The sequence below is a fragment of the Caloenas nicobarica genome, chromosome 7 (genome assembly GCF_036013445.1).
Source record: "Caloenas nicobarica isolate bCalNic1 chromosome 7, bCalNic1.hap1, whole genome shotgun sequence".
Taxonomy (NCBI): Eukaryota; Metazoa; Chordata; class Aves; order Columbiformes; family Columbidae; genus Caloenas; species Caloenas nicobarica.
This window is the reverse complement of record NC_088251.1, coordinates 5,098,979-5,123,526: the sequence shown is the minus strand read 5'-3', so window position 1 is coordinate 5,123,526 and position 24,548 is coordinate 5,098,979. Positions and strand designations below refer to the sequence as shown.

The following is a 24,548-nucleotide window of genomic DNA, read 5'->3' as shown; positions in this document are numbered from 1 at the left end:
CAATAGGTGACAGGTGAAAATGCCAAGTATTGAACGTGTTCTGGAGCTCTTGTTTAGAGGTCTCATCACCTGAATACAAGAAGTCTGGGCTTTTTTGTTGTTGTTTTTGGGTTTGGGATTGTTTTTGTTTTTCAGACTTGATCTAGGCAAAATTTCGCTGAAATCAGAGAAGTTTCCATGTGGAAGGAGCAGAACTTGGACCTTCTTTATTGATGAGTTAAATGAGAGTTTTCTTTTGGGGATTGCCTGGTTTTTATGGCAGCATAAGTTCCCCTGCTATCGCTCATGTTCTTGGAATGCTTTATAAAACTCAATATCCACCTGTGGGCAGCTCTGACCAGTATATATTGGGGTGACTGTCAGCACCAATAAAAGGCATAAACCTGATTTAGAACTTCGTGCTGGCCTCTCTCTAGGGCAAGTTTTTTGCATAGCTTGTATTGGAGTGTGTTCCTTTGTGATCAAATTGCATTTTAATTAATTGGTAATACAGATTTGCTTAATTCTGTGATGTGAGAGGATAAATGGCGCTGCTCTGAGGATAGGCTGTTAATGTCAGGAAAGAACCGTCTTCATATGGCTTTGTAGTAATAAAGCCGCGTTGTTTTGTGATTGTGGGTACTGTTCATATCTTCTCCTCTGGCATTTCTGCAGTTACTCATACTGAGCCAATTCTGCTGTAATGCCAGAAGAGTCAAACACAGCAGCATTTCATTTCTACCAAAAGCCATGTTTTCGCAGGCAGTTTCTCATATTGCTCCATAAAGAAGCAATAAAAATACCACAGTAGCGAGTCGAGCGACACTCTGCAGAAATCCATACACTGTGTTGAGGATTTGACCAGGAGGAAGTTGTGAAATCAGCAATTAAAGAAGATTAAAGCTCTGAACTGTGTGGAACACACCGAATTTGAATGTTGTTTTGCTTTGAGTAGCTGGAAACCCTTGTTCTCTTCTTTACTGCTGCGATGCATCCCTAACCTCAGCTCTACCACGTCTGCTATTCACAGTCCAAATCCTGCAGGCCACTTGTTTTGTTTTTTTTTTTTTTCAATTTTTATATTTATTTTATTTTATTTTACTTTTTTATTTAAAAGCATATTTGTACTGACTTTGAACAAGGGGCCTCAATCATTTTGAGGCCTTTGGTAGACACTGGAATGAAAACAATGTGTAATTGCAGATGACTTCTTGTTCAGAAACCCCTTTTATTTCATGCTGACCTACATTTGTACTCTGCTGATATATTAGAGCTACGCCAGTGTTTATTGTAATATATTCCTGGTGTCTTCCATTCCCGTTTCAGTGTAAAATGCACAGATCAGGCTAATGCTAGAGTCCCTTTAACAGAAGTCACATCAGTGTCAGAAAGTGATGGGTGTGTACAGGGAGCAAAAAAAGAATTCACTCAACTGGCAAATCAAGCCTGAATAATGACCTCTCAGCCAGGCTGAAACCAAGCCCACCTGGTGGAGATTAAGGAGAAAAATAAACTGTCCTGAAGTACTGCCATGTTATTGGCATTAATTTAGAAGAAAAACACATTAAAATATTGTTTTAATTGATGTAACTTAGTTATCTTCCACAGAGAAACTTTGTAGCTGTCGTTCCTTTGACAATCTCTGGAAATACATGGTGCCACTCTAAGGTACTGCTTTAGGGAATGTGCCCGATTTCCTTAAATCTTTTCTGACCTCTACATCCATAAATAATAATTATTGCAATCTCTAACATAGAGGCGGATGTGACTATGTCACATTCAGATAGGGAGCAGTACAACAACAGCAGGAACAAAAATATATTTTTGTAAAACATTTTAGTAATGAACTTTCATGAGCTGCAAGGCAAAAAGGACCATCACCTTAATCCTTTCCTACTTATGTATTTTCTCTCTTTTCAATATGCACTGTGTATTTTTCTACTTTGTCCAATATAGTTGTTATCTCCCAAGTCAAGAGACTTCTGGAAATCTTTTTTAGGATTCCATTCAATAAGTGAATTCTTTAATTGCAATGAAAATCTGCTGGGTTTAACAGTTTTAGCAAATAATTCTCTCTATAGAATTTTCTTTTCATCTATGAGTTAGAAAGGCACTTAGAGAACTCTGTTTTAAGTAATTTATAAGGAGCTCCTAGTGGTCTTTTTCAAGGAAGATTTTCAACTGGGAATATTTGTACAGTTCTCTAATTGACTAATTTTCTTACCTTTACCATAATTTATTTCATATGAAATTTGCAGTGATTCATGTCTCATTATAAACTTGGAATTATGAGGTCAAAGTGAAGCATATTGAGTGCTTGGGGCAGAGAGAGGACCAGCATCGATGGGTTGTGGAGAGGAAGCCACGTTCCTCTGGGAAATTGGTAAAAATAGCACATGGGAAACAGAACTTAAGATCAACATGTAATTGCTGACGGACCAGTCAATTTACAGGGAATTTACTGCATAAGAGCTCTGACACAATTCTGTGAACTCATTTTATAACAGTAGAAAATGTGAGTAATTAAGTGCTTGATGTTCAGATTTTCTCATATTTGGTGTATTTAGCATGTTACAGTAATCCATCTCTTTGACCGAGTGATAATTAGTTTAGAAGAGATGCTCTAGAGGCTATTGCAAATGCATATTTTATGTTTTCATGAAACTTGCCTTGCATCTTTTTCTGGGGAGAACAGAACTATTTTTTTCCCCCAGTCTAGTTCCTATATTGGAAAAGTCACTTTGGTTTGTATGTCCTTTAATCATCGCCTAGTCCATTTGTATGATTTTAACCCTTTATTACCACAAATGAAAAAGAAATACTAGATTATACTAAAATTTATTAAGCTCCAGTTTTAAAAATGTGTTTAAAATTCACTGAGTTTTCTGTTTCTTCCCACAGGATTATGTTCAGAAACCGTACCCGTAACTGATGTGTCACATAGTGAATCAGTTGAAGAAAGCCCTTTCCGCCCCCCTTCCCATTCTTTTTCCACCGTCTTCGATGAGGACAAGCCAATAGCCAGCAGTGGAACTTACAACTTGGACTTTGATAACATTGAGTTGATTGATTCTCTCCATGCCTTAGGACCGAGCTCTCCAGAATCGAAGAATCGTGACCCCAAAGCGAATGTCCGAAGAAAATCTACTGATTCAGTCCCAGTTTCCAAATCTACGTTGTCTCGATCTCTTAGCTTGCAAGCTAGTGATTTTGATGGGGCATCTTATCTCGGCAACAGCGAGACATTAGCGCCGGCAGCAGATGCGTACGGTACTGGCTCAAGTAGTGCTTCTAGTACCCTTAAGAGAACAAAGAAAGCCAGACCGGCTTCCTTAAAAAAGAAACAGTCAGCAAAAAAATCTCTGGATGCTCCACCGGTGAAGGAAACACCTCAAGAACCACCTGACCTTGACCAAGCAGCTTGTGCCCCAGGTGAGGATAAAACAGCACCTGAAGGTAAGGCTGACTCAGTAAAGCCTGAATGTACTGAACCTTCTAAAATCTCTGCTGAGAAACAGGAGGCCCTGCCTGTGCCTGAAGGATCCTACCCTTTGGATCCAGACAGTTTTGAAGGGATTAGTGCTTTTAGCACTGGAGGCAGCAAAGTACAAAATTCTCCTCCTGCCAACAAGAAAACGCTACCTCTTACAACGGCACCAGAGGCTGTGGAGGTGACGCCACCCGACACCGGAGGACAAGAAGACCCTCCGGTCAAAGGCATTGCCGTGAGGCTGGAGTTTGATTATTCTGAAGAAAAAGGGGTGAGTGAAGACCAGCAGGAGAGTACTCCTCCTCCCAAAAAAGCAGGTAAAAAGCCTGGTGCTAAAATGCCGCTACGGAGGCCAAAGACTAAAAAGTCAGTGGAGAAGCTTGACAATGCTCCAACCACACCGACCAAGTCACCCGCTGATCCAAACGAAATCCCGATCACAAAAGGTTCTTACACCTTTGATATCGATAAGTGGGATGATCCTAATTTTAACCCCTTCTCATCTAGTACAAAGATGCAGGAATCGCCCAAACTGCCTCAACAAACGTACAGTTTTGAGCCAGACATGTGTGAGGACTCTATTGACCCTTTCAAGTCTTCTTCTAAGATAGCCAGCTCACCCTCTAAATCTCCAGCTTCCTTTGAGATACCAGCCAGTGCCAATGAAACAAATGGAACGGAAGGAGACAACTTGAATAAACCTGCAAAAAAGAAGAAGACGCCACTAAAGACGTAAGTTAAAGGGCACAGATGTTTCTAGTTTAGAAGAAGCACGTTCCTACCCCTTAGCATAGTTACACCCCATTTATATTTTAATAGAGAAAGAGAATGACGTTGAATTTTGGGGCTCAGTGTAGCTTTGACTCTGATTAAGCCCAAAGTTTATTAGTTTTCTTCCAAATTTTCTGTGACCCCAACTTGGGAATTTGATGCTGCTTATGCTGATGGAAGTATTCACACTAGCAAAGACTATTTTGTGAAGCATCAGTTTTGGGAGTGGGACATGAAATAGCAAGGCAGCGATAAATCTCCTATTGCACGCAGCAGGAAGATGGTTTTATCCAGGGACTTACAGTATTTAAAACAAAATAACCAGAAACAGAAGAATGCAGTATTGAAGTATATATTTTTAAATACAGCACTAAAAAATGTGAAAAAATTCCTTTCTATGAAAGAGCTTACAGCTCTGCAGAAGGGTTAAAATCTCCTAGACCGCTACATTTTGGGGAAATATCCAGCTTTTAGACACAGTTGACAAATTGCAGGATACTCTAACTTGTTGTGTTAGATATTTAGTTGATTATTTCAGTGGCTTGTTGCATTGATTCCATGGGGAACTTGCTGCTGTGCATGTTATCTTACCCATTCAGACATGGTTATTTCGAGCTGGTAATAATTAAGTTTATATCCCATTTATCTGAAATTGATATCCTATGTGTACCTATAAGAAAGTATCTCTCTGTATGTCCCTTTTTGATTTAAATGTTTCAGCTAACTAACAAAAATGTGACTTAGGATTACAAAAGCATGACAATTTGAAGATAATAAGGTTAATGTAAAGCAGTACAAAAAATTACATCCTTTATAGAGCAAGGTGGAGAATGCTCAGTTTTTTCTGAGCAACCTACTGACCTCTAGACATCTAATTCACGTCCTTTGCCGGATTTGAGGAAGCTTGTGTCATTTTTTCTTTTTATGGGAATTTCTGGTTTATGAAAATTATAGTTGAGTTTGAGTTGTTCTGATGTTGCTTCTTTTTGAGGTATGCCTGAAGTTTTGGGGAAATTAAAGTGGGAGTTAAGACGTACGCTAAGGTGACAGATTTTCCAAGCCTACAATCCGAACTGGTTTTGTCCAAAACAAGAAGGCTTGAAAATCTGACTGCAAGAGAGGAACAATTTGAATCTTGCTGGGGAAGTGCAGAGGGAGAGAAGAGAATTTCAATATCCTCAGATTCTTAAGTCCGATACTTGCAGCCAGCCAGTCTCCCAGTGTCTTCCAGCAGCTTCAGTGGAGTTGACAGACCCCCAGGATAAACTTCTTGGGGCAACCCACCTGCTGTGAATATTAGAATCAATTCCAAAGTTGTTAATTTTGGGGCAACAGGAGTTTAGAAAGAGTTCACTAAACCACAACCGTCCTTGGGACAATCCATCGTGGGAAGGCTCTGCCCTACAGTCACAAAGTTGGTCTTTATTGTGGTGGAAGAATGGACACCACCAGAGCGAGGCTTCCAGGTTCTTCGGTCAGGGGGTTTGCAGGAATTCCCAGCCCTTGCCTGGGAAGGATTTCACCACGTTGTGTTAGGTGTCCGCCCACTGTACCCCCATAATCTACTTTTGCAAGTGGTTTCTAACTAAGAACAGAATCTACGTATTAATACGCAGCCCAGCCTGGAGCCGTAATACTTTTAAAATGAGCCTAAGGCTTGTTGGAGGGTGCCAGGGGAAGCAGTGGCTGTATTTGTTTCTGCTTTTCTCTGGTGTCCCCACCAAAAGGGCCCTCGGCATCACTCCAGTGCAGGAGAACCCCTGGCTGGGCAGGGAGATGGGGGCAGGACCCTGCTTGGTGCCGCTGTCTTGGTGGGACGGGAGAGAGAAGCCAGTGCAAAGTGCTTCAGCTGCAAAGGGTAGTTTGAAAATGTGTTCCTTATACAGAAGGGTAGCAATTTGTAAATTAGATCTATGGGAGATGAAGAAGCCAGGCATGAGTTTAAGCTCTTGCTAAGCCTGTACTGCTTTGAATCTGTGCTGTATGCTAGGTCTTACCTGTGTTAAAGCAATAAAAATAATAATTTTTTCTTCTGGAATGAAACCTGCAGCAGTCTAAATGTTGACTTTCATGTGAAAAGATGAGATTTTTAGAAGAGATGTTGGCTTGACATGAATTCAAGAGTTGGGGCTGTTCAGCATGGAGAAGAGAAGCTCCGGGGAGACCTTATTGTGGCCTTTCTGTACTTAAAGGGGGCTCAAAAGAAAGATGGAGACAGACTTTTTAGCATGACCTGTAGTGATAGAACAAGGGGTGATGGTTTTAAACTAAAAGAGGGTAGATTTAGACTAGATAGAAGGAAGAAATTGTTTATTGAAAGTGGTGAAGCAGTGGCCCACGTTGCCCCAAGAGGTGGTGGATGCCCCATCCCTGGTGACATCCCAGGCCAGGCTGGGCAACCTGAGCAACGTGATCTGGGTGAAGGTGTCCCTGCTCATGGCAGGGGTGGGACTGCGACTGGGTGAGCTTTGAAGGTCCCTTCCAACCCAAAATACTCTATGATTCTAGGACATTAATCTCTGGTTCTGTACCTAAGTGCTGAGCTGTTTTGAGATAGATCATCTTGTTCAGGTGATACTGAACGAAAGAGCAGATGATGCTACCTGAGTGCCTGCTTATAGTGATGGGTAAAAATAGGTTTCTTGTATAGACATTGCTCTCGACATGGTCGGATGACTGGAGGCTGTGTTTAGAAACAGAAGGTGCCAGCTTTCAAGAGCGTTGCAGATGAGAAGAGCCGAGCAAAAGCTGCCAAGGTTATAAGTAGATGAAAACTTTTTGTAGCCTTGATCGCTTGGCAAGGTGTGCCTTGGTTTTCAGGGCAATTTGTTCTGTCAGAACACAAAGTTAGGCTTCAAAACCAGATGAAATTTAAAGAAAGGTCATTTTCTTTCTTGATTTATGTAAATATTTTGAAATGGTCAGGTAACTTTTTCTGTATTGTTGTAACAAATCAGCAGATACGAAAACACCTGGCACAACTGTGCTCTTTCCCTAAGCTTAGCTGCCATTCAAGAACAGTTTTACATCCCATATAATAACAAATACTGTGTTTTGGAAAGAAAGCGGGTGGCTACAGTCAGGCAAGGCAAGGACAGTTAGAATGGTGATAGAAACTTAATTCAGAGGCCTCAGCTTTGAAAAATATGTTTTGTAAGATGAAAGTGTGTCAAAAGTATAACATTAAATTTTAAAACATTCAAGGACTTGATGAATATTTTTTTTTCTCTCCGTGTATTTCACAACATAAAGTAGGGGTTAAGATTATACAGGTAGAAAATATGCATGATCAGATTGCCTTAACATATTAACATTAACCAAGTATTTGTAGGTTTATCTTTTTTGTCAGTTCCTTCTGTCTGTCTCTCTTTTCTTTGTCTTATTTGTCTTAGGATGGTAGAAGATGTGATGTCTGTATGTTCTCTGTTGTAAGTAATTCTAAGCTAACAATTCAAGTTTCCTCTTTGATTTATGTCCCTTTTGATTTTACTTATTTATTTTGCAGCATGATCAGTTATTATTCAGCATGAATCTTTTATGTTAACTATGTCACTTCACTGGCACATATGAAAGCTATTTTAAGATGCCTGGCTGTGAATGAGTTTGAGGAATTTATTGCCTCATTATCTGTTTGCCTATCAAAGATGATCCTTTTTTCAAAACTATATAGATTTTGTATCCTTGAGCTAAAATATGAAAGTTTTATTTCTACTGTGGTACAACAGCATTGCACAATCAGTCTTTCATTAATACTTCATAAAGTGTTTCTCCTTCTTAAAGGCGTAAGTTATCCTAATTACTTCTAGCATCATAACTAGATAATTAGTAGCATTGAACACTCCAATATTCAGCTGTCCAATTTATTTTCCCTTCTAGATATGATATTGATTTACCGTCTACCGATTGAAATCCATTGTAATTTCTAGTGTTGATCTTCCCATCATTGATCTGGGATCAGCTGGTGGGCAGTAATTTTTGCCACTGCATCTCAGTGCAAACATTAAATCTTTATCAGTGAGTTTGTTGGCGTATTTTTCCCCCTCTTCTAGTTAGTAACAAAAACGTCTTTGAATAGCTCCAGAAACATCAAGAGAACGATTGGATAATTGGTTTATTTCCTTGTTAGAAAACATTTTTAACCAATTGTGAATAAACACAACGGCAACGTTCGTCATTATACACCAAGACACAATCTATATTCTTCATTCCTTTTGCCTGATTGAAACCTGTGGGGTTTTGAAGGGCTACAGTGTCCAGTCTGCCCTGTGAGCTGTCGGGGGAACTGGAAGCAGAATTGCCATATTTGCTGGTGTTTTGAAGAGGGAGGGGGTCTGTTCTGCATATTTGTGATGCTGAAGCTTTGTTCTGGCATCTTGGGAGCAGCGTCTGCCTCAGCTGTGTTTCTGTAGTTCATCCAAAGCACACCAGTTTTATTCTTAATGATTTATGGGGTCATTGCACCTTACTGCCCGAGTTCATCCCAGTTTTAATTCTCATTTAAAGATGTGGTTTAAATCTAATTTTCAGATGGGAAACCGAAGCAGACAGAAGCTAAATAATTTGCTTAAGGCCACTCTGTGCTGGAACAGGGATCTGAATTGCATTCGCTCTGTAAATGTGTCAGCAGCTGGCATGAAAAATATGGCAATCCTGCTTTTCTCAGCTTTTTTGGGAACTGAGGCCTGTTCCAAGTGCATGACAAGAGTATGTACCTATGGCATGTTTTTCTGTGGTGCTGCTGCCTAATGGATGGGATTTGAAAGCAGAAGGGCTTACAGAGGTTGCATTGTCTGTGGCTGTCTCTTGCTAAGTGTGAAATGACCCAATTCTACTGGTATTGCCATATTAACTGTTTTAACTTTTTTTTCAGTGATACATTTAGGGTGAAAAAATCGCCAAAAAGATCCCCACTGTCTGATCCTCCTTCACAGGTAAAGTAGCACCTTATTTTGATGCACGTAATTTGTGTTCTTGTAGAGACAAAAAAGGGAAATTTGATTTCTTTAATGGTAGAATTGTACATTTAATAAAAAAGAGGTTTTTGTAAAGAATATAAGCATATTGCTGTTCAAGTATAGTACATTGGGCTATAATCATAAGGTATTAAACTTTTGGCCTCTAGAAGCACGTATGCAATGTATATTAGATCTAGTATTTCCTCTGGGAATTCCAGTTAGACTGTTAGTGCATGTACTTTGGAAAGTCCTATGTTAAAACGGAGCAACAATGTGCATAAATATCTTAAATCAGTTGTGTGGAAAACAAGACTTAACTATCCATCCTGGAATTTTTAAATTAGAAAGTAAGAAACTAAATACGTCAAACTGGTGGGTTGGAAGGGAAATAGAAATAAAACAAGTGGGCTGACCTACCAGGAACATGTGCTTGGATGGTTTTATTCCTTGTTGTAAACTGCCGGCAGGTGGTTTTCTTGGAAGAGAATTTAACAAAAGCTGTTCTGCCTACAGAGACCGGAGTGTTTTGATGTGGCTCAGCTGCTTCTATGATGCTCTTCATCTTCCTCTTATCCATCCTCCCCTTTTATTTGTGCTGCGTGACAGCCCAGAACTGAAGAAAGGGTTTGTGCCCTTGCAGACCCACAAAAACTTGCTCCCATGAGAGAAGCCTAAAAAGTCAGTTTTGGCACTCAAAGGCTTTGGTTGTGCCACTTATGTCAAGTGCTTAACAGATTTAAATGGCTCTGGGTTTTCTTTCGTCCCTGTTATCAAGTCAGCTTTGCAATGCGAGTGTTTATCATCAAAGGGTTTGGTTATACTGGGAAAACTTGCTGCTAGTAGAGTTCTAAATGAAGTACTTAAATATTTTTCATTAAGTCCTCTTTAGGATGGAATTAAAAAGATGACAGCCATCCTGCAGAGGAATTTAGGGAGTTGACTATTCAATGTGTTAATGAAAGATAATGGAATTAATTGGCACTTGTTTTCTGCAGGATCCCACTCCGCTGCCTACTCCAGAAACACCTCCCGTCATATCCACGGTGGTTCATGCGACAGATGAGGAGAAACTGGCGTCTTCAGTGACCGGTCAGAAGTGGACCTGCATGACCGTGGACCTGAACACGGATAAGCAGGATTACCCACAACCGTCTGATCTGTCTACGTTTGTTAATGAGACTAAATTCAGCTCTCCCACAGAGGGTATGCTTTATAAGGGACTGTCTGCATCCAGCTAACGTTATTTTTATTGAGAGAGGAGTTTTGCTTCATTCAAGGATATACTTTGCTCAATGTGAACTGTATTGTTTGGGAACCCTAAAAAATGATGCTCTTTGGACCAGTCTCTGGAACTCAGCAGTTATGGGGAGCTGAATGTATGATCCCCCATAGTCCCATCTTGAGCTGTCAAGAGTAGAGAAGAAGTTTAAAGGAAAGTGAAAAGGGCTTTTGTTTCCTTTGGATGGTTAATCATGGATGTGCTCTGTTCTCTCCGTGCCTTCACAGGAGACTGGGGTCTGATACCGCTCTGGGTTAGTGCTCTTGGGTCTAGAGTCACTGAAATACTGATTTTCCCCGACTCTGTTCCTCTAACCTGAATGAGAGAAGGTCCCAGGATAAAATTCTGCTCAAAGTTTGTATAATGCAATAAGACCCTTAACATGCCATCTCTCCTCCAGGTTCCTAGGATCCAGGTATCTTTATGCATAAAAATGTCCAGGATATTCCATCTGTAAGCTAGTTACCATTCACATGCCAGATAACATTTCCTTCTAGATAAGCTTATTAAGATTTTTCCTGTCGTACCTTCCTGTAAGCAGTTCTGAGCTAAAGCTGGAAGCTTCTGTTAAGAGAACCGTCATTCCAGGTCTGTGAAATGTGGAAGAGGAAATTTAGAAATCGCGTGTGTGTGGCCCTCCTTGGGGTTAGCAGAGGGAATTCTGCTGTGCAACATCTGCTCCAAGGGCAGATTTTCAGCTTTGTGAATGGGAAGAATGCACAAGTTTAACTTGGCTTAAATGTTTTCTTCTTGACCAGAATTCACTTTTTTTCTTTAACCTTCAACCCACGTCCCAACCTACCATTAAAGCTGCTTTATGCCATTTTAGGCTGGGACCGAGGAGTTTTTGCCTAATGAAGAACTGCTACGTTTTTAGGTCAAATGTGTTTTGCATTAAAGGCGTGAATAATCCCAGTGCTTTTACCAGGACTGCACATGTTCATATGCACATGCCTACATGTTTGCATGGCCTGGGCCTTTTGGAAATCTTTTGAGTCTTCTTTACAGATAAGTATTTCAGTCTGGATAAATTCATTTGGCTTTAGTGTCAAGTTATAAATTTTAAAATAGGCTCTGCTTCACTTGTATTAAAAAAAATAATTTATAGAAATATTTTTTAGAAAATAAGCCCTCCAAATCTGGGAAAATGAAAATTAAATGGAAGGAAATGGAACAAAAGGATAGTGAGAGATACTCTACGGCAATCATTTTAGCTATCAAAGTGGGTAGAAGAAAGTGAGCAAAGCTCCTAATTAAATGCTAATTGTCTGGTCTCATGTATGCTGCATAGTATAGTCGGAGTTTCAGATTACATGCTAATTATAATCAACAATGCTTCCGCTTTTCAGATCTCTTAAAAATTATATTTTTTTTTCCCTTGACAGTCTTGCTCCTGCAGCATTGAGAAATTTCTGAGTAATTTCAGGGCTCTTTCTCAGTGTGAATATTTTTACCCCTCCCAGATACTAGTACAAGGGTTATCCTGTAACCTAATGCGGCTTTTGTGCAGGTACAGCCCAACTACTGAGTCAGCCAATGCATCCAGCTCTCATCTGTTGCATTTGCTGCTTATAACCACTGCCATTTTCATGCTGCACAGACCAGAAATAAGCAGTAATTATTAGCAGAAAATTCTGATGTAATCTTGCAGCTATTTGTGAGAGGAGTTGGAGGACGTCACTTAGTAAGTCTATCATATGTATTTATAAAATATAATTATCTTACTTCAGGGGATATCCTGGGCATTTCTAATTTTGAATGTATAGAGATAACCTGAGCCTAAGATTTTGGAGATGATGTCTCAGAGGAGATACCCAGGAGAGGAGATCGCATCTAATTATGCCGGAAACTTCCAAGAGCAATGAGACGAAACAAACTGTGTTTAGCGAGCCGTGTTATCCCTTCTTTTTTACTAGTTGAAGTGTTTCCATCTGTGTTCTGCCTTTTTGATATCAGTAAATTCATGTTGTCCCCAAAGCCAGTTTGGATTGCCATTGCAAAGCTGCTACCAACCAGAGGGAAGATCCTGCCCGGGAGCTCAGGGATGTCTCTGGGGTCATAAAGCTGCCCCAAAAACATTGACCGTGCACCTCGCTGGGCTGCACGTAGATAAATGAAATACAGAAAGGCAGTTGCTGAACACTGGATGCTGTGATCTGGTATTTTATGCTTTCTCGTGCAATCTCGTAGGTGGTTTGAATCTCATCGTTTCGGTTTTGGTTTTGCTTTCCCTAGGAAGAAGCTTCTATCTGGTACCAGGAGGTTTTCCATCTTACCTGGCTCCCTATCTACTATTAAAAATACATGGTGCTAAGAATTTAAACACGACAAGCCTGCTATTATAGCATTCTCTCCACTTAGACATTTTACTAATAATATCTCCCACATGTCAGGTACTGAGAGTTTGTGGCTGTTCCTCTCCAATGGTGGTTCAACAAAATCCATAGGCTTGTACAATTAGTGCTTGTACTCTATGAGGCTTGTTATTCCAAAAGAAATTTGAGCATTGTGAACTCACACTGCAACCTTTGAAACTTTTTTTTTAACGAAACAGATAAGAGATTATCTTTAGGGTTGTTGTTTTTTTTAAAGAACAAACATTTTAGTGATGGTTTCTGTCTTCCTGATACAAGCCCCACTTTTCAAAAGCTGCCCAAATCTAGAAGAATTTTAGCACATACTTTTATCATAATGTAAATGCTAGTGTGCCATTCATTAGAATTTATCTATAATGGAAATGAAATTATACAAGTGATTTATTAACTCAAGAAAACAGAATACAACACAGCATTAGGACAAATAAGTGATGTTTTTAATTTTTAAATTAAAGTGTCATTGAACAAAGTCTTTGCTTTTATTTGGGAGCAGGAAAGTGTGCTCTGTTTTCATTATGCTTTTTTTTTTATCTGTCTGAGTCTATATCAGATCACTACTGGGTGACCATGGATTGGAAAGAAATGCTGGCTGTTTCTTCCAGTGTAATTAGGAGATTAGAAGTAGAGAAGCAGAAAAGATTTGCATTTTTATTAGAGTTCAGATTTACGGTTCTTTATAAATCTTCCTGCCTTAGACTTTTCCTCTGAACCTAAAATGTGAAAGCAACCCAGTAAGCCAGGCTGTTGTCTCACCCCTTGTCCAATGAGCACACAGGTATTTTATGTATCTTTTTATCTTAATTGATACCACAATAGTCTTTTTGAATTAAGAATTGTGTGATAAACACAAAGTTACTTAATTTCTCAACAGTTTATAAAATCTTCTTGTGTACATTAAAGAAAAGTGGTATCAGCATTAGCAATTCTTGAAAAGTGTTTTCTGGGATAACATGATAGAGGAAAGTTATCGGTGCTCTGGAAACACTCTGAAACTTTCTTAATATTCTGGCTCCTGGGGCAGAATCTTCAGCAAATCGATAAAGCTGAAATTTTTCAGTCAAATGAATTTGACTGAAATGTGTCACAGGTTCATTGTTGAAAGTCGATGAAAATCAATGCACCTTCTGCTTTCTCTCTTTATATTCTATTTTTCATGCCTCATAGAAAAGTATTGAGCAGAGTGGGAGTGACCCTTGTAAAAGAGAAGAGATCTCATTTACTTCTGCAAAAATCATTTCACAGCGTGTATGTAACGGCTCTTTTTTGTCTTTTTGCAGAATTGGAATATGGCAACTCATATGAAATAGAATATATGGAGAAAATAGGCTCCTCTGTGCCTGTAAGTTCTCACTTCCATTTCCATTAATTTGCATTCCCCTGTCATAATAGACTATCCTGATAATGCCATCAGCCTCCCTACCCCTTAAATTAATTATGATGTGCCTGCAGCAGATTTGCAAAACCAGTTCCTGTAAATTGGCGTAACTGGGGTAAATTGCACGTGCTTTATTGTCCTGTATCCTGTAGAGCTCGTTCCATTTTATTATTTTATTTTTAAGCTAGCATCATAGTAGTTCTTTCTGGAGATTAAAAGCAAATCGGTATTTCCAGCAATGTCTACATAAGCTACTGAAGAAGCTGAGAGTAAAACTTTAAAGAAGATGGAGGGAATCAGGAGAGAATATAGAATGAATGTGAAATATGGAATGCAGCACTATATGTTATCAGTTGTTTTTCCTTTCTTCTATTTAATTCATGGATTTAATAGCTTGACTAGGTCCAATGGGGATATATCCACAGCAGAAGTTAAAAAAATCAAGCATGTATGTTAAACTGATGAGAATAACATTGGTTTCAATGAATATTTTAGTAACACTTTCAGTCAAGGGATGTCTCCTGCCTGACAGGACCAGAAATGTGATTAACCCCGAACTGGGAGAGGAAGAGCCATTACAAAGACTGAACTGTTTAGGTTTTGTTCTTCAATGGTTTATTCCTTAAAGGAATCATCCCAGTATCAGTGTAGACCACAGCCATGTATTATTCGTTGTCTGTCAAGTCATTTGGCCACTTAAGGCTTCGGTGACCTGAATTAGCTTTAGTGGAGAACGGTTGAGTTGCTTAATGAGTCTTTCTTTTCCTGTCGCCAGCAGGATGATAACACCCCGAAGAAACAGTCTTTGTACCTAATGTTTGATGCACAGCAAGAGAGCCCGGTCAAATCACCTCCCATCAGACTGTCTGACTCCACCACGCCGTGCTCAGGGTACGTCGCTGCAAGCAAATCCGGCCATGGAAAAGGGTATATGGAACAGGGTTAACATCATAGCACGTACACAGGCAATTCTTCCTCTCTCTGCTTCTGTGTTGCCGAGTTGTTTGTTTAAAAATAGATTCCCATCTGTGTACACATATGATATGGAGAATAGAGGGCAAAGATACAGAAATTTTGTAATGGGAAGGAATAAGGACATGTATTTCTCCTTTGTACTCTTACTAAATAGTCACAGTGGCGACTGTTTCACTAGGCTGTGGTTTCCTACTTACACTTTTTTTTCTCAGATACTGAGGTCATTTTCATGTCAATCTAGAAATCTCCTAACTGCAACTTTTCACTTGGCCTTTCCTAGATATCTGTTCTGAACAAAGAGTCTAGTTCATAAGAACAGGATGTGGGGGTTGTATTTACTTCCACAAATTTTGCTCGTTAAGGACATCTGTTCTTGTTAGTAAAAGTTGTTTGTTGGGAGAGATGTAGGTCACAATGAGAAAGGAGTAAAAGGCAAGTGAGAAATATTTAAGGAATGTGCATAACATTTCTGATGGAATTGGCTTTATTTAGATTACTCTGGTGCATTGCTTTGAAAGGATATTGCCAAGTGTTATGAGATAAAATGATATAAAGTTGAGTTGAAACAATGTGTGGATATAAAAATATATACACGTGAAAATAATGAAGAGGACTTGCTTAGTTGTTTAGCAGAAGCAGAATGGTAAGGGCCTTGTGCCTTACCCTGACAGTATGTTCACAATCTTTTTCCAGGTCAAGTTTTGAAGACCCTGAAGCCCAACAATCCTCTGGAATGAAAATACAGCATCCGGCTTGCCGAGTCCTCGCTGCCGGCCAGGAGGCACATTTACAGTCACCCGATAAGTCAAAGCAGAAAGACCTAGAGCCCGTGACCCTAGGAACAACTCCAGAGGCTATTGAGATAGTAAGTTATTCATTATAAGAATTTGGGAATAGTTTTCCTGCAGAAAGTACTCTTGTCATTTAAGAGGTAGCAAAGGTGTATCTCACGGGTAGAGTGAAACTCAACTTTGATATTTAAAGATCTTACCATCTCACAAAATACTTTTTAATGAGCTTGGATATTTTTCTTAATGCAGGGAGTCCTGGGTACTCAAATCCCAGAGGTCTTGTTTTTGTCATTCTCATTCTGTCCACTCTCATATTGTGGATTTTTCCTGACCATGTTATAATTGTGAACATGACTTAGTTTTTCCCCAGTAAGCAGCAAAAGACTTTGTAAAGACTGCAAAAAGAGCTTTGCTGAGGTTCCCCTCGGTGTTGATGGTTTTCAAAGCTTTCGGACTGCCTTAGAGATGCCTGTACTGGACATAAGCTATTCTATGAACAAAACCTATGGTAATAGTTTGAAAACTATTGTTGAAGTATTGAGAGTGGGCTGTGGTCCATGGTTTGAGAGCTGTTGCTTTAGAGGTCCTAAAGTTAGTTACTTCATGTTAGTCTTGGAAAATTTACTCAGCTTTTAAATGGGGAAGAATTGTTCTTGATGTTTGTCTGTTACACCTATGAATCACGTATTCAAAAGTTATCTTCAGAGGGGCATGAAATTAGTAGGAATCAAAGATTTGCAGATGGGTATGTTGCTTTTGGTGTGAACTACTTGGGCAAAATATCTGTTGATTATTCTATATCCTCCTTGCCCTTTAGACATCTCCTGAAGACTCCTTTGTCTCTGCTGATGCTCTTCTCAATAGGATATCTAAGAAAACCTCAATATGTGATCAGCCCGAATATCTAGATCCTGACTTAGCAGAAAAGAACCCCCCAGTATTTGCTCAGAAACTTCAGGTTTGTAGCAGAAATATAAATGTCACTTTTAAGTTTGTCAATACACAGACAGAAAGGGCTGGGGGTGGCTTGGGGGAAAGGTGGGAAAAAAGCAAAATAACAATTAGATTCTTTCAACAGTAACTTTGGCCTTTCAGGAACTTAAGGAACAGAGATATTTTAATTTAATTCATATAATGCATAATTTAAACTTATATTTCATCAACACTTTCAGCTGTCCTATACCACTGATGTATATATTTTCCAGAAGTCTTTATAAAGCAGATCTTTTAGGCTTAAACACAGGACTTGATGTGCGGAGAGTTGTTGACACTTGGCCTTAGTAGGTCTGTATGTATAGATTCATTTTCAGAGATTTAGGCCCTAATTCTGCTGAACTGAAAATTAGGCCTTGTTTTTCTGGTAATCGATCTAAGGCAGAATTTGGCATGGCTTCTTCTAGGGTAAAAAAATTGATCTGCAGAGCACTTCTGTATGTCAAGACATACTTTCTAGAACATTTATGAAATTTTGAAACAGCAAAGGTTGAATTGAGAGCAACAGCTGGCATAAATTCACATAAAATAAAAATAGAAGGCCAGGAGTCTGTGAAAAACAGCTTTAGCTTTGGAAAACGTTTGCTTTACCCAAAGTGTTGTCCATACTTACGCCATGATAAAAAGTGATTGTCTATACAGCTGCCTCAAGACTAACCAAAACCTGGAGTTTTATATCAATGAAAGGAATATGGGATGTGTTTATCACCCAGGAATTTTACATTAGAATAGAACGTTCTATTTTTTAATGCGTTAAACATTTTTTTTGCTCTGTTCTTAATACATTTTTTTTCCTGTGGATTGCTCACAACCAAACACTTGCCAGGAGGAGTTAGAGTTTGCTGCAATGAGGATAGAAGCGCTGAAGTTAGCCAGGCAGATTGCCCTGTCTTCTTTCCGCTCCGAGGTACCCGTTCAGTGCCTGCCACGGGTGTGTGAGTGCACAGACTAAGAAACCGAGTGCTGCTTTGTCTCTAACAAGGTAACTCAGGCTCTCAGAGTGCAGTGCCAAGCCGGGCGCACCCCGGTGTGACACCCAGCAGCATGCGGAAAGCCGTCCTGCCCACAGAACTGCTGCCACCTGCGCCGCTCACAGAGCTCCGCTACGTCCACGTTAACAAAAGGCAAATTCGAAGGCAAGAAGTAGGCACGTACCTTTTGCAGGAGACACGTTCTGCAATCACGTGGCCATTTGTCTTCTGCCTGCAGCAAGATCTGTCCTAAAATCATAGAATTATTTCGGTTGGAAGAGACCCTCAGGATCATCGAGCCCAACCATAACCCAACTCTAGCACTAAACCGTGTCCCTAAGAACCTCGTCTAAATGCCTTTTAAACCCCTCCAGGGATGGTGACTCCACCACTGCCCTGGGCAGCCCGTTCCAATGCCTGACAACCCTTTCCAGGAAGAATTTTCTCCTAATATCCAATCTAAACCTCCCCTGGTGCAGCTTGAGGTCATTTCCTCTTGTCCTATCACTTGTTACTTGGGAGAAGACACCAGCCCCCTCCATGCTCCAAGCTCCTTACAGGTAGTTGTAGAGAGTGAGAAGGTTTCTCCTCAGCCTCCTTTTCTCCAGGCTAAACAGCTAAAATGTTTTAAGGCAAAAGAGTACTAAACCTACTTCTTGTAAAGATGCTACAGATTTTGACTGTAGGGGCATTTTGCCTTTTGTTGGTATTTTCAGCTTGAAATCAGACACCTTGACCCTCAGAGTTTAGAAGTGAGATATGCAATTAACCCTGCCTTAGGCATCTGAAGAAAGCGGCTACGGCAGGTTTGGAAGGGCTGTAGAGCTCCCAATGAAGAAAGCCCTCCCAACACGCAGTGTCTGTTTATTCAGGAAGATCTAAACCTTTTTGGGTTTTTTTTATTGCTACTTGTCGTACTGGCTGGTGCCTCCTCAGAGTGATGCTTTGCGCTGCTCTAGGGATGCGAGTGGTCCTCACTGTGTTTGGAATGGGGTGAAGAGCTTGCTCTGATGTGCTGAGCAGTTATTTAGGCAGTTGCACAGCCGGTTGATGATGCCCTGCTTGGTGCTTTTAACAAACAAGTCAAGCCAGAAATGTTAGTGGCTTTCTTGGGAGGTGATATCAGCTCAGTGGGATGCTGATGGGATGGCTGCTGCAATGAGACATTTTATTCCAAATGAGCAGAATGTGCTTCTGACATGTCCGTCTCCAGCGACTTTTCTTATCCTATATTAATAGATGAGTGGGAAGTCTTTAGCCTGGTCCTATATCATCTTGAGTTCATTGCATCCTAGCATTTGGGCTGGTTATAGGGTAGAATTTCTTGGTGCTTTAAATATCAGTCTTAAAGTAGCTAGCTCATAAAAGCAAAGGTGTTTTGAGTTTTTTTAGATTGACTGTACTTTTATGAAAAAAGAATAATTATATTTGATTTATTTTGCTTACCTTAAGTAGCCCATGAGCCAGCTGTTTCCGTGGTGCACGTACACTTACCAAAATAAACTCATTCCTCACAGATTAATGGGTGTTTCTAAGAATGTGGCTATCATCTTTTAGTGAATCAAGAGAAACAGGTCATTGACTTCATCAGAAACCTTCTAATTAGGAGCGCAAAGAACAAAGGAGGGAAAAATAAATACCATTTTCCTGTTTGAGTCCTAGCATGTGTGTGTCCCCTTGCTCTGGAGTGGTGGGTGTCAGGAGGGTGTGAGGTGGGATCCTCTCCAGATCCTCCCTTGCTCTCTCTCTGCCTTCTTGTCCTCCCAGCTCTCTGCTGTCACACGCAGCTGTCAGGATCTTCAGCACCAGCAAACACTTGAGGTGAAACTCGCAGTGATACCCAGATGCTCTTCACAGGTTATCCAAAAAACTCTGCATTTTTGCTACCAGCCAGCAATTCAGAAACTCGCAAATTGTACCATTTTAGACTGAAGAGAATAGGTTTGTATGTTTGGGAATTCTCGTGTGTTACTCAGGGAAGTTTCTGAGCTGCAGAAGTGTTATGGTATGTGTTTGATTATGTGGAGTTATATTTTAGAGATGCTTTTTAACATTATTGCAGCATTTTCTATTGTCTAGAACAAGTTTATGAACTCCTTAAAATTTGGAAAAGGGGAATGGATGTCATGTGACTGTGTAGAAAATGCCATTAATCTGTCATAACAAATACAGCAAAAACAAGAAGCAGAGATGAGGAGAGAAAAATAAGCAGAACTCCACCCTCTGACAGAGAATCGGTGGCATTTTGACATTCACAAAGCCCCAAGTCATAGGAATGGTTTCAGCTGAATACTATGGGTGTCATTTTAGGCTGGGAAGGACTTTTGTCCTTGTGTAACTTTATTATTTCAGTGGGAGGTTGTAATGTTAAATTAGCCTATGATGACAACCCTCGTGACCTACGTTGACTGATGGCCTGGATTAAGTATAATAGGATCCAGCAGATGACTGCAGTGACTTAAATTTGGATGTTACTGGCAGAGTTCTCTTCTGGTTGTCTGGCCTCCGTTTTTTTTCTTAATGTTGAATAATTACATTTAACATTTGCTAAACCATTACAGAATGGGTAGCAAGAACAGGATGCTAAATGAAGACACAGCAACTTGTTATGGCAAGTTAGCTCACCTAAAATAAAGACTAAATACAAGCATTTTCTGCTAGTACTAGGACTGAGAATAAAAATGTGCGGTTTGTTGTTCTCGGACGGAGGGGAATTATTTTGCCACTCCCAAACTGAAGTCACGAACTTCAACAACAGCAGCGCTACTCGTCTGTTTTTGCATTGCCAAAGATTTCTGTCTTCCAGCATTGAGATGAATTAATACTTCTTTATTAAACAGTCTCTGTTAGGATGTCCTGTGGCCATTTTTTAATAGGTACAACGTGAACAGAAAGGGTTTGTGTTCATTACCCTACAGATGCTGAGACGGTGTAGAGTTTGGTGTTGAAATAAGATCCAGGTAAAAGAAAGAAACTGAAAGAGAAGGTTTGGGCACAGATGGGGTTGGTGCATCATGGTTTTGGGGGGTCTCCCGGTACTGTGGGAGGAATTCTTCCTTCAAACAGGGATACCTTTGTTTCTAGTAAAACTTTACAACCAGAGAACTTATGCTTGGATTTTACTTGCTTTTCAATGTATTTTTAAGCACAAATAGGTCGTGGTTTGCCTCCATTGACCTGTCTGCACACACATCAATTAGTTACAAGAGTAGGTCATTTGATATGCACCCGAGCAGTATTTGAGTGCTTCTAGAGGGCAAGCTAATTTTCAGCAGGGCTAAATACATATTCCTCTAAACAGTATCATAAAAACTAGTTTCCATTTTCATTCCAGTGCCCTTTTCTCTTTTCTTTCACTTTGACCTTTTTGAAGTCAGGGAACCTCAGCGGGTTAATCAATGTGCATTTATTCCCTTTCTGGTCAGATATCTGGTTTCTGTAAAAGATGCTGAGAAGAGATGAAATGTGTTGGGCTCTCAAATATTTACACTACAACTGCCGTGACATACATTTAGTTGTAATTCCCCTGCAGACTCTAATCTTTCTGTGCGAGGTTCAGGGGCTTACAAATCCCTACACGTATTATTACCCCAATTAACTGCTTACCATCTCAGCCATTAGGCATTGAACTTAAAGCATTGACAGTTATTTTGGGTAATACCATCATTCTGTTGGTCAGGTTGGAGTATCTTCTCAGGATAGGAATATTTGGAGGCAGCAAATAACAGTTTGTGAATTGTAAAGCAATTTGGAGCTGTGTAAAAGTGGCTTTTGAAATAAAACCACAAAGACTTGTACTGATTTCTCCTCCGAAAGAAAGGGCCCAGCAGTCCGGTTGGGACTCGTGTGAGATGTTTCCAGAGTTAGGACAATACTGGTTGGACCGTTACCACAAGCATCTGTTCAATGATTAAATTCCAAGAGTTTTCACAGTGGTTTTTGGAAATTTTAAGTTGTTTTGCATGTCACTATTACTACTCTTTTGTACAATTTATTCGAATGCAAGAGAGAACTAGAAGAAACATATTAGTGATGGGTTGAGCACTATATAAAAAATGCATAAATATTTATTAAATGATTTAAATGTTCTTTTTTCCTTAAAGATTTTCCTTATCCTGTCATTTACTTTGACACATGTTTTTGTACAAGCTTAAGGAAATCTGTGTTTCTTTTGCTACAATTAATATTTTCCAGCCATCTCTTCATGAGATCCAGCAAATTAAGCTGCAGGAGGCTTTTGAAATATGATACAGTTCAACAGATTGATCTCCAGGATGGCCTTTCTTTTGAGGACAGCTTTGATGATCTAATGGCTCTTTTTTATCTCTCTGTTTTTCTTGCCCTGTGTTTGAGGAGGAACTAAAGTACTTTTTTTTGAAGTTAGGATACTGAGTTGAGCCAGCAGTAGTTTCGTTTATTGACTGTTTTAGCTTTACTCAGGTCTGTGAACAGCACCGTGTGGTGTTGTATTTATGCATTTACATAAATGTCTGAGCTTGTGTCCCAGATGTATTTTTTTTCCTACATAGTTGTTGTATTTTGAGAGATACTTTCAAGAATACAGGCTATGTAATTTTGATAGATCTTGTGATGCTTTTTGCTCAGGTAGAAGTCATCACTGGATTTGAAGTTGTGTCTCCTACTTATGTTGGCATTGATCATTATTTTGTGTGTTCATGGTTAAATGTAGCAAAAAAGAGAAGGGACGACCTGCTCCATAAATGCTGGAAGTAGTAGTCGATTGTTCATTTTTAAGCATGGGAGTCAAAAAGTACAGAGCAAATTAGTGAGATTCTCTTACATATTATAAAGATGTGGTGTGGTGCTTTGTCAGTACTTTTTGGCTTATTCTTGCTCTAATTAATTTTTCTTGCCTAGTCTTTTAATGTTGGTGGTGTGGTTTCTTCACGTTGTGATATCCAGATGTGGTATCCAGAACATCTAGTCCTGTGTTTATCTCAGGTGAGCGTTGTATGTAGTTTTTAATGAAGCCCCTTCAAGAAGGTTGATGTGAGAACTCAGAAGTGATTGCAACAAAATTAACAGTGGGTTTGCATCTGTCCTATTATTCTAGGCCATGCAAGAACAACTGTGAGCAAGTGAATGATTTATGGATTAGCATCTAACAAAATTTCCTTTAACTGTGTTGAAACAAGAGCACGTGGTGTTGAATTAATGAGGCCTATTTGTGTGCACATTGTGGAGAGGAGGACTGAACCTTGATTCGGACATTATCTATTCACTTTCATGTTCCTGTGCTTCAAGCACTAGAACGTGACTCTGCTATTGTATTTAAAAAAAAAACCCCACCCTCTTTTACAATAAAATCAAATCTTTTTCTCTCTTTTTACTGCATTAGTGAACTTGAAAGAACACAATATATTGCTTTATGCACAAAGATAACAAGTAAACTGGAAAAAGATCTCCTTTTCAGCAGCAAGAAAATGCAATACGAGAAAAGCTGTATCTGAATATCCATTTCCATCAGTGGATGGAGAAAAGCATTGATCGACTTGACTTCCCTCCCCACCCACACAAACTGTGGGCCATGGTCCAGCTCTCTCTGTGGCTACACGTAGCATCATCATAAAGACAATTTTAATTGTCATGAGAGCCCACTGAAAAATTCTGCTACTGAATCTGCGAGTTAAATTAAAAAAAAAAAAAATCCATATTTTAAAATGCAGTTTTGACACTGGCTTAGCAAGTGACTTGTGAGTACAAAAACAGTGAGAGGGGGATTTCTGGGCATTTGTGTCCTCCCTGCTGGAGTCAAGGTGTTTGAATATTCTGTACCACCTGAAGTATCTTCTTAGGTCACAGAAATTCAAGGAATTTCAGCCGTATTCAGACACAAGATCCTATGAAACTTCTTTTGGTGGGAGGGTTTCATATAAAGAGAAAGGAAAATACTTAATAAGTTGAAGAGCAGGTCCCTGGGCAGGGCCAAACCCGTCATCCCCCACCATGCTCCCTGAGCTGGGCTGGCAGGGGTCCCTGGGCAATGCGGGGACCAGAGCGGGTCCTCAGCCCCTGACGTGGAGGTTCTTTGGCTCCGTCCCCCAGAATTATCCTGAGGATGATGTAGCCTGTGGGGGTCCCATGGAGGGATCCCTCTTCTCTGTTCTGCAGCCTGGAAACATAACAGAGCTCATAGAGATGCTCCTTACTATCAACTTGCTACCTGGTTTGGTTTCTATGAGGGTTTCAAAAAAAAAAAAAAGAAAAAGAAAAAGTAAACTTCTGTATTTTTTGGCGACCTTTTGATTCTCCAGCCTGTTTTAGCGCGGTGTTGTAAGGAAGCAGTGCTTGGTGCTACCCACGGTGTCTGTACCATCTGCCCCTCTCCTCCTCCTCCCCAGTAATCCTCGTTCCTTTGCCTGGTTCTGTGCGTATTTAACACAGGAACACTGAAGCTCAGCCATAGGGGTATGGTCACCTCCACCCCCAAAATTGTTTGGTGACCCCGCAGCAGCTGAGAGAGAACATGTTTCCTAGAGGCAATACCCAGCCGGGCAGCCAGGACGTGCCTGTTGGTTGATGACGAGATGCAAAATGTAGGTAGGGGACACAGGGACGTATAGGGGGACATAC

General features: G+C 40.0%; 1 protein-coding gene across 13 annotated transcripts in view; it reads left to right on the top strand.

The window, feature by feature from the left end:
• The window catches only part of TACC2 (transforming acidic coiled-coil containing protein 2), a 145,337-nt gene that overhangs the window by 104,160 nt on the left and 16,629 nt on the right, over nt 1-24,548 (top strand). For 5 of the 13 annotated variants that reach the window (XM_065639051.1, XM_065639056.1, XM_065639061.1 and 2 more), the window contains 9 exons: nt 2,881-4,201; nt 7,633-7,668; nt 9,111-9,171; nt 10,191-10,398; nt 14,127-14,188; nt 15,000-15,151; nt 15,893-16,064; nt 16,808-16,948; nt 17,810-17,890. In XM_065639051.1, coding sequence (XP_065495123.1) covers nt 2,881-4,201; nt 7,633-7,668; nt 9,111-9,171; nt 10,191-10,398; nt 14,127-14,188; nt 15,000-15,151; nt 15,893-16,064; nt 16,808-16,948; nt 17,810-17,890 — 2,234 coding nt within the window. The remainder of the gene's footprint in view (nt 1-2,880; nt 4,202-7,632; nt 7,669-9,110; nt 9,172-10,190; nt 10,399-14,126; nt 14,189-14,999; nt 15,152-15,892; nt 16,065-16,807; nt 16,949-17,809; nt 17,891-24,548) is intronic. The other 8 variants (XM_065639052.1, XM_065639054.1, XM_065639055.1 and 5 more) reach the window with 8 other exon arrangements.